Raw genomic sequence first — 15,168 nt, forward strand, 5'->3', positions numbered from 1 at the left:
AGATGCTGCTGAGTTGGCACTTTGTACGCTGCTGTCGCACCAAATGGTCCGAGGTGAGAGGTTTTTCTGCCTGTCGCCTGGCAGTGCGATATTTTTGGGGCAAATTGAAGTTGTGTGTTTATGTTTCGGTTCATCGATTGACCTGCCCCATTGAGCGGCACGCCCCCTCTAATGCGGCATTTATCGGCGACAGGAAACAGAAATGCTGCCATGCATAAACCACTCGAATGCATCGATGCATTTCCGCTGCACAATCAAATTACAAATATTTACTCTTTATATCTGGACGCAAATTTGGAAAAAATGAATCTGGGGGCACGTGCCAAAATCTCTGAATTCGATTTCAATTTTCGAGCTGTGCGGTTTTTTATTTGCACTTCCGTTTGCATTAGAATTCCCATGCATATTGATGCTCAAACCGATATCGTAATTGAATCCAAACAGGTGCAATAAAAGGAGTGGCATTTTTTATGCTCTGCCCCAATAAGTAGGCTACACAAATGGGTTGTACTGCTTTAATATAGCTTAAAAGACTGACATTCTGTACTCTTATTAAGCCCCACCATCAACCCTTGACCAGATTCCTTAAACCCTTCTTGGGTTGACAGCCATTCGGCGGCGGGGAATAAGGACCTTAAAAGCTTCTTGAAATTTGAACATTTTCATTAGGCCAAAGGGACACATGTGAATTCATTTAAGTATGTATATATAAATGTTTGCAAGTACTACCGCCAAGCTGACCGCAAATAAGGAACTCTCACCCCGAAAATCAAACCCATTTCAATGCAAAACGAGAACTAATTTGAATAATTTACTTTCGCCAAACACGGTTAGCAACAACATCAAGAGCAGAAGCAACATTAATTAAAATGAATGGCGGACCGAAAAATTCAAAAGCCCCGAAAAATAAAACACGAGTCCTTGCAGAACAACCTGTTAATCAGACGATGTAGCCGTCGGTTTTATCGTGGTAACTTCACGTACTCCTGATTAACATTACGCCAAACTCGTGGTGGTCATCAAAAGCGGTTGGTGGATGCACTTCTAAAGTTAAACTAATTTGGGACACGAAACACTGGAAAAATGCAATGATTTTTAATTAATTATAATCAGAGTGAAATTTTATATAAAATTAAATATCTCAGCATGCAAAATATCTACATGATGCGGAATAAATATGTATCTTAATATACAAATTAAAAAACTGTGCAGCAGAAAGGATACAAAATGAATTGAAATCAAGTTATATCGCGTATACGCAACGTTGGCCGCTGCTGACTTGTTGAAGTTTTCGCTCATAATTCATCAAATTTTGCACAAATTGCGAGCATTTTGGACTGTGTGCCATGGGAAATAGCCGCAGTTGACCGACTGACACTGGCATAGATTTAGAATTTTTGCGAGGGCAACCCGTTGGTGGACACACACAATGCTTTAATCAGCCGCAAATGCAATGAGCCAAGCTGCTGCTGTTAATTAGCGTTAGTGTGCAAAAGAACTGGCAAGTCACGCAAAATCAAAGCGAAATGCGCTGGAGGAATTGTCACACGTAGTCGGATTATGTGGTCGATTTGGTGACTGTGGCTTCTGCGGCTGCAAATATGAATAGACATTTATTTAAATTAAATGAATATGTTTTGCTGTTGCTCGTTCGGTCGCGCTATTTAGAGCAAATCAAGCGAAAATGATTGAATAAATAAATGTCCAATTAACCATCGCTACTTAATTATGCTGATTAAATTCAATTTGTGCACCAATCAATAAAACTATTAATGAATGCATATTTTCGAAGCAAGTTATGCGTTTTTACTTTAGTAAAAAACACGCTAGCTTTTACAATTAATTTGGGTTATTTTTTTTAAGTGTTAGACCACACAACATAATTTTAATATTCTAGCTTCCGCCAACATTATTGTAACTACATCTCGGTACATAGTCGAATTCAAGCCAAGCAATTAAATAGGAATTTATGGTTAACCCATGCTCTGCGGTCAGCTCTTTAAGGCGCACATAAATGAAGATGTACATTCCGGAGCAGAGGAAAATTTGTATATTTGCAAGAGGCTGCCTGTGTAGATGTCCATTCAGTGGCGAATACACGACTGACCCACAGCAAAATTAAATTTTGATATGGGTCTATTATATGGCAGTCACATGAGACACTCGGCAGCTGCCTTTAAAACAAAAAAACCAAACGAAAAAAAAACTTTTGTGACTCTTGTCTGTAATGCAAATGCATGTGGTTCTAGCCGAGCAATGTCAGGGTTCTTGGCCACCTATAAAATGGATTTGTTGACATCCCAACAAAAAAAAACCGCATACTCACTCCGAAAACTTTTTAAATATGCATGAGCACCTTTTTGCCGATGGTCATGCCATACCCGGCGTATACTTGATAACAGATATCTCCTTTCAACGCCACACAAAAAACAATGCCAGCAGCAAGATGAATGGGCTCAGTAAGTATACACTTTATACACCAGACAGTGACCCAAAATACTTCAGCCGGTCAGCTTTTTCCCACCCATTTAAAATAAAATTTATTGCAGCGTCTGGCCAAAAACTTGGAGAGCCGCCAACAATGGCCTACAAGCTTGTCCAACGAAATCCACCTGTTTTCCTTGAGCTTTGGTCATACTCATTATTGGCCATCAATCATAACGTTTGTGCTCATCTCCACGTAACTTGACTACTATATAAACAAATGCATTTCCCATTTAAAATGTGGGTGTTAAATGGTCAATATATTGGGAACATACATCAGCTCACTTTTCCATATCTACCAGAAATCCTTTGCTTTGTACAATAATTTTCCAGTGTCCTTGCTGTTGGCATGCCTACCGGGGAGCTGAAGACTCCTGCCGGCAAGAAAATGAAAATTGAACGTGAAATGGAGCAACTGGTTGGACATCCAGCTAACCAGGCACCAATATCTATCCACATTCTGGGATGTCTTCTCTCTGGTTCGTCAGTCATTCTTCATTGGATTGCAAGACTTCAAAGAAACACTACAGGTTTCCCGCTGATTGCCATGCATGAGCTGCACATGGCGGTGGGTGTGGAGTCCAGCTGCCGATTCCAACCCGTCTGTACACCTGAGCGAGACCTGAGAAATTCCGAGTCTATTGTCATTACACACTCGGAGAAAATATGTGAACCGATAGCATGTGTAAGCAAATAAATATATAATAATCTCTTTTTTAAACTTCCCATTTACATAACTTAAAACAACCAAGTAAACTAAAGCATATATATGAGAGTATCTATATATAAAATCTTTCTATTAATTCCTTTTATTTGCAGTGTATTTTCCGTGAAACTCGTAATAGAGTGCGGTGGGTGCGATGATCAAAGGCTTGACACTGCTGTAATGAATGTTAGATGGTGTTTTGTTAATTTTAAACGCTGTTCCAAGTCGCGTGTGTGGATGCAGGCACTGGCACACCTGCCGGAAAAGTTTCTGTTGATTCAATTTTCTTCTTTTTTTTTACGAATTTATGTTTGTGTTCCTGCTGCGTGTGATTTTTGTATGTGTGCTTTTTTAAAAATTGCCATACAAAGCAGACGTGCAGATTGTTTCGAAAGTTGCCGGCTTGTTTGTTCTTTCTGGCGTTGTTACGCCTGTTTGCCATTTCGCTTTTGAAGTCTCCAATGACATCGACATCACGGCGAGCGACTTGTGAATTTCTAAGAAAATGGAAATTAAATGAACTTGAAATTCTGAGCAGCTAGGGTTGGAACAACAAACTGCATACACACACTCCAGCGACACGAAGACATCGCGTAGGTCTATCACCTTTGCTACTTAAAATACATGACAAAACGAAGTCGGTCCTACATATTTTAACAAAACAACTCTTTATTATTTTTCTTTTCTGTAGCGAAAACGTAAGAGATATAAATCTGCTGAATATTTAGTATATAAATTACAAAGCAATTATTAACTGCGTATACACATCAGCACACTGACTTTATCTATCGCATTTTGAATACTATACCTAGTGCCTAAAGAAGAAAGAAACAATTAATAAATAACAAATATTATTCGGTAATATCTTACCCGTATCTATCTCGATCATGTCACCAACACGTAGAACAGAATGGACTTCCTTTTCATCGCCCAAGGCTAAGGTCTCCACGTTAAATTCGCCAAATTGCACAAGGAGTTTCTAAAAGGAGAACAGGTTTTGAAATGATCTGCAAAGTAAATGGGAATAATCTTATATTTTACTTACAAGTGGATGGAGTTTGGCTCTTTTCACGCTACGCTTCTGGTATGGCTTGAATCGCATATAACCCAGCATTGCTTTCTCCTTTGTATTGTAGAAAGCGTAGTCGATGCCATCTACCTGACAGAACATCAATTCGTTTGCAGAAGCTGGCAATGAGAAATAGCAATTTATCAATTAATAAACAATATGCACTATTGATTTTATTTCTATAGATTATACACTTACAGACACTCGCGTTTTCATCCGTCATACTTGCACTGGGTGGTGCATCGCCGACGCCACGCAGCCACTGCATCAGTTTAGTGGAGGCTTCCTCCTGCTCGTCTCTCATGGGAGTTGAAAATACCACGGGATCTGGCGCAGCTTCCGTATAGGGCGCCTGCTCGTCAGGAACGTCAGGCTCTTCCTGATCGCTTGTAAGTGGAGCAACCGAAGATATCATAGGCTCTGGCTCTGGTTCTGGCTCAGGCTCCGTATCAGTTTGGACACCTCCAACTGCCTTCTTTGGTCGTCCCCTTTTCTTGGGCACCTTCTCAGCCTCTGCTTGCACTGCAGTTTCTTCCCACGTCAAAGTACTCAGGCCAAGGGATTCGGAATTCGGTATGGCCCCTGGCAGCTTTTCAGAAATTCTTGGGGTACTGCTGCACAATGGTCCCCGGTTGTCTAGTAGGTTCTTCTCTACAGTTGGCTTTGGCTTTTTGGCACTAGGTTTCTTCGCCTTACTCAGATTTCCCTTTTTCGTCTTTGGGTTTTTGCTAGGTGGCTCTATGAAGCCACTCATAAAGTTAAACTGGCTAGGATCCATGGTGTGACACCAACTCATCTGGATGGGAACTTGACCGCGCTTTGATCGCCGAATACCGGCTAAAGGAGCAGAAAATAATATAACATACATTTAATTTTATCAAAACACCTAATATGGAATATACTTACTAGTATTTAGTTCCTCTGCCTCCACCGGCATTTTGGCCAGCTTTAATTTGTCTACCTCAGACTTCCCTTTTTTCGATTTCGCCCTTGGTGCAGGTGCCAATGGTTTCTTGAACACTACATCCGCGCTTGTCTCATCCTGGGGACGACTCTTTGACATGTTCTGACTACGCTGCAAAAACTCCAACGCCGCTCTACTCGTGCTGGGTACGTCGTCGGACAGAAGGGTCCTACTGGGAGATGGATTTCTGCTGGGAACATCATCTGACTTTTGATCAATCCGAGGAGAAGGTGTGTTAACGCGAAGTGATTCCATAACATCTGATGAATTCTCGGTAATTTCTTCCCCACGATTGCTTGGAGCTACAGATTTTCCTGTATCAACTGCGCTCTGGCGGGGATTTGAGACCTTCTGGGACTTGGATAAACGATCGGCTAAGTGATCTTTTCCTTTGCTTTTTGATGCGTTCTGGTGATTACGATTCTGTTTGTTGGAGGACGAATTCCAATCTGGATCTGGACCTTCAATACATTCTAATGTATGTGATGCCATTTCATCCTTATCGCTCTTTCTTCTAGTGACATTTTTATTTTGAGATTCCTCTTTTCCGTGTTCTTCATTGTAAATTGGTTCCTTGTCGCTGTCATAGTCTTCGTTATTTTCGTACGAAGATGCAGCCATATGTTTCTTATTGGACTTTTGTACACTCTGTTTGGAGTGCTGCATTTTTTTTCCACCTCTCCTCAGTATACTTGGTTGCCCATGGTCACTATCGTCGCCCTCTGGTGGCTCTGGCGGTTCACAATGTTCTACTGCGTCATGTGTATTTCGATCAACAAGATTCCCATTTTTCTTCGATGTCCTTGATTGCTCAGCGTTGCGATTCTCTTCTTCAACATATTCCATAGGAGGTGGTACCAGTTCGTTCTCCATCGCCCTTCGTCTATTCGGAGTGGACTGTTGAAGTTCTTTGGCTATGCAACGCGACTGACGTGGTCGCTCATCGTGTTCTTCCTGTTCCTGGTCCCCTTCGTACTCCGGTGGAGGTAAAACTATGTCATTTTTATTGCTCTTCCGCCCACTTGTGCTTCTGCCCCGTGTATTTACAACGTATTCAGGAGGCGGAGGAGCAATCTCAATTGCATCATTATTTACACTATCATGGAAATCTGGTGGGGCTGCCATCACGACATTATCGAAATCAAATTTTCCGGAGCAGGTAAGATTCTGCAAAGACTGTGAATAGCGCAGTGAAACTGGAGGTGGTGGAACAATTTGGATGCTCCTGCTTAGTCTTGGCAATTTTACAGGTGATAGTGAATCGTTATCATCATGGTCCGAGCTACCCTTTGTGTACAGACTACGCTTGCCGTCCTTTGAAGATTTGCGTCGAGTCTCTAAAGTCTGGGAGAGACCCAAATAGTTTATCAATTCTGTTGTCTGAAAAACGGGGAAAAAAATGTTTTTTATCCTTCGTAACATATAAGCGATCTTGATCTTACCATTGGAAGATTACGACGAGTAGATCGTGGTCGCCCTCGTCCCTGCGATCGATCACTGCTTTTAGTTCGAAGACGTGTTTTTCGCTGTACTGGTATATTGTCATCATCCGAATCATCCGAGGACTGTGGTTTTGGCAAACCTTCCGCCTCATCCATTAGATTTCTACGTAGCAGCTCCCTCTGAATCTCTTCTTCTAGGATAAGCTTCTCTGAACGACGGTTCCTGTGCCCATTTAAAGGATATATCTCGTTCAACGAGTTGCGCTTGCGCAAATCCAAGATCTCGTAGTTGCTCATGCGGGTTAGCTCGTAGGCAAACTGCTCGCCATTAATGGGGGCACTTGGAGCCTTATTCAGCGGTATAGCAGTCTTTCGCGACTTTGACTTTTTGGCATTGACCGACTGATGAAGGTTAAGCAAGCGCATAGAGCTCTCCTGAGATTCGATTGTAGCTCGAGCCCGATTACTACTGCGCAAGCGCCGTTGGCGAGTTGTGTTCCCACCTGGAGGAGCTAGATTTAATGGCACAGTGCTGGGCTGTTCGTCGCTTTCGTCGTCGGTCATTATGGCGTCCATATTTTCTTCGACCTGCGGAGGTTGTGCAATGGATTTCTGGGGAGAGGTAACGGCGGATTGCCTAGGAGAAGGCACAATCGGTGGTGAAGATAACGCCGTAACTGGCGAAGTCGGAACAGATTTCATCGCGACAGCGTCCCTTCTTACACTACGATTCGCATTGGATGTGTTTATCACCACAATTGGGCTGATCGCGCTGCGCGACAGAGTCTGCACCAACTCTCCCAGATCCTGCGGCTGGGTTTCCGGCACTACGAACTCCGGTTGTGGCTCTGATTGCCAGGCTGGCTCGTGACTTTGTCGCGGTGGCGTGTCCGGGACCATTAACTGATTCAACCGCTTTACCTTTACTACTGGCATTTTGCTCGGTGTATCATAGCGATGTGATGGCGATAGCAGCAACTGGCCCGGAGCTGGCCCCTTTTCCATTGTATAGGTACGTCGTAGGCCCGCAACGGATGGTGATGACGGAGTAGGGGATCGCGAGTACGGTGCCCGTCCGGAATAGTCCAGCTGCAGTACATTCTTGTGAAAGGAACTCTGTCGCTCTTTGCAGATTTGTTCAATTTCAGCGGCAAGAATGGGGTTCCTGGCAGGTGAGGTCACCTTTGTCTGCAGCGTCTTTTCTGGCTCTGGTTCTTGTGATGGTTGCATAGGTTTCTCCGCTGGTTTATTAGTTTCCTCTCTTGTTGTATTTTTGAATGTTTTTGCAACTTCCCCATTTTGTTTATCGGTGCAAGGTGTGCTGCTTATTTCTGGTAACTAAAAGAGTATTGTTGTTAGTACAAGGGTTAGGTATTTCTGGGACATGAGTTGAACTTACAAAGTTTACAGGACTTGATATGCTGCGGGTCAAGTTTACGGCCTCCTCGAACTCTGGAAGCAGTTGTCGTCCGCAGCTCCTGGACCGCCGGCGTATGGCATGTCGACGTAGTTTATCAGATCCCGGTACATTTCCACTGCGGCGCATGGAACGTCGATTATTGGGCGACAAAGCTGGCGAGCGACGCGGTGGCACGTTCTCATTGGGGGCCTGGTCCACAGGCGGCTCATTGACTTTCTCGGCGGCGGCACTGCTTGGACTGACCAACTCCCCCAGGGGCTGTACTTCTGGTACCTTGGACTTCGGCTTAGCCTGAGGCTTCTTGATCAGTGGAACCTCGAAATCAAGGTCAAAGTCAAGTTTGAAGTTTCCAAAGAGGTTGTCATTCTGTGCCGGCTTATTCTCGGCAAGCTTGCGCATCATAAAGGCGGCAAAGCGCTCCTTGTCCTTCACCGGCTGGCTGAGGATGTCATCCAGCTCCAGAGTGTCGTTGTTCTGGGGCTTCGACCTGAAAAACAGACGGGTGAGCTCAGAGTTTGTATGTTCTATTGCCATAACTCGCGGTGGCAACTTACATCTTAGCAGTTGATATTTGACCAAAGGATTCTCAACGAAGTTACATACACTACAACAATAAACTTAACTAATTTTGCTAAAACTCCACAAAATTTTAAACTACAAAAAAGACGCGACGCTATTCATTTGGCGTTGCCAGTAAAGTCTGAAGTCGCGCCTAGGTGAAGTGTTGCCAGAGCGCTCGAATAGACTATCAGAAAAGAACTACAAATATCTAAAAGTTTCTTTGATAATAAAAAACATCGCCGTGTATAAATACAAATGCATAATACAATCGTTTTTTTAAATAGTTATTGTTATATATTTGTTAAATATTGTAGCTCCCTTTATTTCAACCGTTTGCAATGAAAAAATACTGGAAGGCCTTGACCAGCTGTCAGCCATTATATGCAGTATTTCCTTACTAAAATGTACTAAGCGCGTAAAACGCAAGCTGGTCACACTCTGCCGGCAAATTTGTTGACAAAACAAATCCAAAATGTTTAAAGCAAATTAAACCGACTTTTCAGATATATTTGTTCGAATTAACTTCAAAACAAATGCAAGCAGCTTTGAAAAGCAGCCGGCAAGTGCAGCTATACATTTTCTGCGAAGACATGGAGACTATGTGGAAATTAATTTGCACACGAAGTTTTGATCCTGCTGATGGAAAAGGATTACTATATCCATATAACCAGCGATGGGAGTTTTTAAACTAAATGCTTGAATCCCAATAAGATCCTTTATTCTGCAGCGCCAATACTCAGTAGTATAAGGCTGGCCAACTGTAATGGTGGAGTATTTAATGGCATCTAACTAGCCAATTGACATGACTTTTAAGTTTGTTATTTATTAAAGATTATAAGAAATTAATATAAGTAAATATTCGAATGTGTTAGTATTGAATTAAGAAGCTGGCAAAAGGTTCATTTGAACTTCTTTCCGCCCTTTCTCGTCGCAGGAGCATCCACGCTGGGCACCTGAACGGAGTAATACTTCGTGGAGATCCTGTTAAGAAAGTAGAGCCCCACCAGAGAAAAGAGCACACTGGTGGTGGCGCAGACACGATGAACTATTCCCGCAGCGGCCACCGTGAGTGACAGGCAGAATAGAATCTCAGGTAGCAGTTTGGCCTGGAAATCCTGACCAAAGACGACCATCTCCGCGTTGGAGACGCACGTGAGGCTCAGGATGAACACCCAGGAGAACAGGTATCCGCCCAAAAGAACCCTCAGCTGCGAGTCGTTGAACCATTCCGAGCAGAAACGCAGTGTGCCAAACAGAACGATGCTCAGGAGGCCCGAGATGATGGAGGACACCAGGGTGCTCTTGCTGCTCATTGAGGCGGCTGTAAAGGTTCGGGGTTTAGTTTCTGTTGGGCCTAATTTCCTTGCATTGGCTTACACATATTACTTTTTCCACCAGCCGGCGTCTTTCTTATACGTGTAGCGAATTATCGAACTATCGAAACTGATAAATGATAATAATATGGGTATTCCAGTATGTATCCACCTAACAAAGCCTTATTCGTTATGTAGCCTTTTTTTACATACGTATTAACTTGAAAAATACTCGAATGAAAATTTGTGCTTGCAATAAAAATAAATAGAAGGTATCGTTATTTAAAGACTGACACCGATAATTTTTGTTGATAAGTCATATTTTAAATCAATTGATGTGGCAACGCTGCGGCTTTCGTGGTGAATGGCATTCGTAGTAACAACATTGCATTTGAGCACAATTTTAATAAATTGTAAATAAAAAACGACTTCAACATGTCCTCCGTGCTGCAATTGGCCACCAGGACAGTCCGAAGTACCATTGTTCAAGTGCGCGGCGTGGCCACCACAATGCCAAGGCAAATAAAAGAGAGTGAGTTTACAGAGACCTCTGTGAAGTGTTTCATAACCCCTCAAATGTATGGATATCTTTAAAATTATTTCGATTTTCTGTTCAATGTTATTTCCAGTTCAGGAGAAGCAGGAGAACAATGTGAAGATTATCGAGGGCGTTAATGTGGAATCACCGCGTGCTAACCTGATGCTTAAATCCGCCTGCCAGACCAAGTTTTGCCCGGAATGCACCTTGGGCCTGGACATCAAGCACACAGATGTGCTAATCCTGTCACAGTATGTACGCTCCGACGGCTGCATGCTGCCCAGAAGGATCACCGGACTGTGCCACCGGCAGCAGAAGAAGATGGGCACTCTGGTGACCATGGCCCAGAAGGCGGGACTGATGCCAAATCTGGCGCCTGAGTGGAGCAAAAGAGATCCCAAGAAGCGCTTCGGCTGGCGCAAGTTCAACAAGTACTTCCTGGAGTCCACAATTAAATACTAGTGTTAAATTCAATAAATGTTGTTAATATAAAATACGATTGCGGTTATAGTTGCTTTCAAATTGTCTGGGAACAATTTTCATATTTATTTTCTTTTTCTATTGAACTGCCGCCTTTTTCGATATATAAAAAATACTCTTAATTTTAATATTACGACTTGCAATATGTTTTAGTGTGCCGTATTTTTTGCTTGATAAGTTTGGTCACACTACGCCGGCGTCGCTTTTTATAATTTCTTTGTTCCCGCGGCTTTTCAAAGCTTCTTCTGCATTAAAATGAGTTATTTAAGCAACGGCGACACAGTTCATGTGGAAGTTTGCCTACGAGGTAACGATGCGTGAGTATCACCCGTCCACAGATGGGATTTTCAATTAATTATCAATTTTTCCAGTCGCCCTAATGCAATTCGCACCAATGTTGAGACGGCCCTAATGACATATTTTCAGACGGCAAGAAAATTGCCTAGAAATGTGGCATTCCTGCCGGATCTCTCAGCTCAGCAAACTGAACAGGTGAAGTCTGTTCTCCTGGAGCGCGACAATGGCGGGGTGCAGCCTCTAAAGGTCGCCGAGACCAAATTTCGCTTCCATTTCTATGCCACTAGGCCGGAGGAAGGTCAACTTGGTCTGTTTTCGGGCGAAGAAGGCTCGGATGGCATCGATAGCATCGTTGCGGCCAGTCATGCGCTTCTGCCAGCCGCTCAGTTTGTGGGTCTGTGGGAGAACCTTATCTACGAGACAGGCCTGAAGGAAAAGGTGAGACGGGAGTATGCATAGTTTTCATTAATGGTTTTATCGAGGAAATCATTTTATCCAGCTCCTAAAGTTTGCTCTTTCGGCACTGATGTTCTCTGAACACCGTGTGGACACGAATGTGATTGCCTGTAACCGACTGATACTGCTCCACGGACCACCTGGAACAGGAAAGACGAGCCTTTGCAAGGCACTGGCCCAGAAGTTGGCTATCCGTACTCAAGGCAGCTATGCTTACACCCACCTGGTGGAGATAAACAGTCACAGCCTGTTCTCAAAGTGGTTCTCTGAGAGCGGCAAGCTAGTGGCGCAATTGTTTGTCAAGATTGCAGAGCTGATCTCCGATCCCAACAACCTGGTATGCGTGCTAATCGACGAGGTTGAGTCGCTGGCGTACGCCAGGAGTGCCATGTCTAGTAATGAACCAAGAGATGCTATGCGTGTGGTAAATGCGGTGCTCACCCAGCTGGATTCCATTAAGGCTTGTCCCAACGTACTGATCCTGGCCACATCTAACCTGGCTCAGACCATTGATCTGGCCTTCGTGGATCGCGCCGATATCCGACTCTTCATTGGTTATCCCGGCATTTCCGCTATCCGAGAAATATACAAGGGCATGCTGTCTGAGCTGATGTCGGCGGGAGTTGTGCAGCGCGAAGTTCTGGAGTCGGAGGACGCCGAGGAGGGTTTGCTGTCGCAATTGGCTGAGCGCAGCGTTGGGCTAAGTGGCCGCACATTGCGGAAGCTGCCGCTCTTGGCCCATGCCCAGTACACCAGCGGCGCTCTGTTCGAGTTGAACCAGAAGATCAGTCTATCGGACTTCCTGGACGCCATGTTGGAGGCCCTGGAGCAGCATTTGGCCGAGCAACGCCTACTGAAACTGGAGTCCATGGAGCAGCTGTAAAGCAAGACCGAGACACAGACTGAAGAAATGAAATTACTAAACCCACTCTATGTTCATCAAATGCGATACTTTGTAAACTTCAATTTGCTGCTATGAAAAACAATCCGATGCAGAGGCACGGGTCCAATCCCCATTCTGTTTGCTGCCTCGTTTCATTTGCACACGACACAGAGATTTTCCCATTTCTTTATCCGGCTTTTGATGTGAAAATCAAGCGTGAAATCTTGTTATTTGCTTGCAAGCCCCTACATCCCATCCACTGCCCACCTACTCCACCCCTCTTCACATCGATATGCACGGACATCGGACCCTACGCAATCTCAGCACTTTTGCCTCGCCTGTCCTTCACATTGGAGTGCAGGAGTACTCTCAAGTCCGGCACACAACGAAGCTATCGGACGCTGCTGTCCCCGCTGCCGAAGCATGGGGTGGTATGTTCGGTGGGCAAGGACACACCCACTATTTGCAGGACCAAGTGACGACTAATCAAATTTTTTGACGATTTGATTCTGTGTTGATGCTGCCTGTTGATCCGTATCATCCATTTGGAAGCCACTCAGTCAATCGCAGTCGTTGCATTAGCTTAGTCGCATAATATTGAAATATTTATGTAGGGTGGAGTGCAAGACCAACACAGAGTTTTGCCAAATTGAGTTTCCCTGTCAACTGCTAATTGGCTTGAAAAGGATATATAATTGCTTAGAATGGGGTGTGGTTACAAAATTAGTATTAATCAAATAAAAATGTATTGTGAATATTTTGTTGAATATTTAAGTTCCTAGCACTCACTCTTTAAAGGTGTTTTGTTACGGGGTGACTTTAATTAAATCAGGACAAATACCCATCCTTATTTGCTCATTGGATTGGATACTAGGGGGACAGGTGGTGGCAATAAACCAGAAGACAGTAAAAATAGGATGGGAAATGGCGCCATCGAATTATGTGAACGGATAGCTGCAGGGCTAATAAAATGTAGATGTGTGCTCAGGAGTGGGAAAGTGCGATAAACCGGATTCCTGTTGATGAAAATGTGATGCCATGCTCATGTGTGATTCCACCCATTGTGTCCTGCTGCCAGGACATATAAAATATACGAGGTTTATTAGTCACACGGCTACGAGTCCGTATCAGCATCTAAATGGCCAGCAGTTAAAGGAACCTGAAATGCAATATTTTCTATTTTTATAATGATGAAAGTTTTCTCTGTATATCTTCTATTTTCCTAGGCTTTGATAGTTTCTTTTTTTTTTTTTTCATTTATCCTGGAAGAGATTCCAGCTCATCGGTTCGGTTGTTGATTCCTACATTTAATGGTGAAGCGCGTTGTTTGTCTGCCGCAGTCGTGTGTTACAACTTCTGTTTATTGTTTAACGTTTTATTTGGGCAGCAAGGACTACGATGAATAGACTTTGAATGTGGCATTCAGTGAGCTTCGCATGGTTCCATTTTCTCCATGCAAACAATTGAATGCGAATGCAAATGGGTAAATAGGCATCGTAAAACATTACAATTCCTCGCCGCAGGATATTAGCAGTCTAACAACAAGGCTGATTTTAAAGTAAAGTTAATTATAAATTTAATGTTTATTCGAAGGGTTTGAGAAATGGAACCTATTAGGTGGTAAAACATAGAGAATTTTCCTATCTAACATAAGATATGAAAACTGGCCTACTTTGCAGTACGAGTGGATTCAGAGTTAACTTCGAAATAAATGTGAATATTTTTCGGTCGATTGGCATGCCTGAAAGTTGGATCCTGGATCCTGGATCCCCGCCGGAAGTTCCTTCCCTGCACAATCATGCGATTGCATGGAGAATTGAACCATTGATGGTTACGTTTATTTATGTTTTCCTTGCTGTGTGTGCTTTTGTGTGAGTGGCTGGTGTGTGTGTGTGTGGGAAGCCTGTAAGCAGCATTTTGCAATTGCATTTCAGCAATATGGAAAATTCCCATTGTTATCCAATGCGACTGCTGTCGATATTGTTGTTCCTGCTGTTTTTGTTGCTTGGGAGCAATTGTTTCTTGTTTATTGTTTGGATTTGTAAGCTTACCGTTTTGCGGCGTTAAGAAATTTAAATTTCCACCCAAGCAGCACAACAATAAATGCTTTAATATTGGCTCGAGTTTTCCGCTGCAATTGGAAAACTGAAAAACAGTTGCATCTGCAATTTACATTTGCACAAAATACCTGAGTTTACCAATGGGCACCCAGAATATGTGATTGTTGTAGGAATGGATTAATATTTCATTTAGGGAGTAAATTGCTGTTTGCAAGGCAATTAATTTTTGGGCAATGTTTGCAATGCGAAAAAAAATTATTGACTTTCTGACCAACAGGAAAATTATCATTTAAGTAAGTTTTCCTATTTGTAAGGTAAGTAATTACCCTAATTTAAGGCACTCAATTCAAGTTAGTAATCGTTGAAATCAGTAAATACAACTCAACGTTTCAAGGTTGCCCAAGGAACACCGAATTCCAAAATAAGCCTTTTTGTATCTCTTAAATTTCGCTGTTCATAACAGTTTCAATTCGCCAAAGTTCGATGCAGTTTAGA

General features: G+C 43.2%; 4 protein-coding genes across 4 annotated transcripts; 2 read left to right on the forward strand and 2 right to left on the reverse strand.

Moving 5' to 3' along the window:
- Nucleotides 1-3,839: 3,839 nt before the first annotated feature.
- LOC6728918 lies at nucleotides 3,840-8,820 on the reverse strand. Its single transcript, XM_016174981.3, has 8 exons — nucleotides 8,640-8,820; nucleotides 8,065-8,572; nucleotides 6,666-8,003; nucleotides 5,166-6,603; nucleotides 4,458-5,096; nucleotides 4,236-4,378; nucleotides 4,061-4,169; nucleotides 3,840-4,005 (listed from the first exon to the last, which is right to left on the reverse strand). Coding segments are annotated over exons 1-8 (4,242 nt in total). The 5' UTR covers nucleotides 8,642-8,820; the 3' UTR covers nucleotides 3,840-3,940.
- A 629-nt stretch (nucleotides 8,821-9,449) lies between these two features.
- On the reverse strand, nucleotides 9,450-10,172 carry LOC6728921 (protein KRTCAP2 homolog). Its single transcript, XM_016174980.3, has 2 exons — nucleotides 10,024-10,172; nucleotides 9,450-9,967 (listed from the first exon to the last, which is right to left on the reverse strand). Exons 1-2 carry the CDS (start codon nucleotides 10,025-10,027, stop codon nucleotides 9,546-9,548), a joined length of 426 nt encoding a protein of 141 aa, XP_016035604.1. The 5' UTR covers nucleotides 10,028-10,172; the 3' UTR covers nucleotides 9,450-9,545.
- A 106-nt stretch (nucleotides 10,173-10,278) lies between these two features.
- Nucleotides 10,279-10,993, forward strand: LOC6728922 (28S ribosomal protein S18a, mitochondrial). The gene is made up of 2 exons (XM_002104214.4): nucleotides 10,279-10,491; nucleotides 10,589-10,993. Exons 1-2 carry the CDS (start codon nucleotides 10,395-10,397, stop codon nucleotides 10,957-10,959), a joined length of 468 nt encoding a protein of 155 aa, XP_002104250.1. The 5' UTR covers nucleotides 10,279-10,394; the 3' UTR covers nucleotides 10,960-10,993.
- A 141-nt stretch (nucleotides 10,994-11,134) lies between these two features.
- LOC6728923 (pachytene checkpoint protein 2 homolog) lies at nucleotides 11,135-12,746 on the forward strand. Its single transcript, XM_002104215.4, has 3 exons — nucleotides 11,135-11,294; nucleotides 11,349-11,712; nucleotides 11,774-12,746. The coding sequence occupies exons 1-3, from the start codon at nucleotides 11,233-11,235 to the stop codon at nucleotides 12,611-12,613; spliced, it is 1,266 nt and encodes a 421-aa protein (XP_002104251.1). The 5' UTR covers nucleotides 11,135-11,232; the 3' UTR covers nucleotides 12,614-12,746.
- The last annotated feature ends 2,422 nt before the right edge of the window (nucleotides 12,747-15,168 follow it).

This window comes from Drosophila simulans, chromosome 3R (assembly GCF_016746395.2).
Source record: "Drosophila simulans strain w501 chromosome 3R, Prin_Dsim_3.1, whole genome shotgun sequence".
Classification (NCBI taxonomy): Eukaryota; Metazoa; Arthropoda; class Insecta; order Diptera; family Drosophilidae; genus Drosophila; species Drosophila simulans.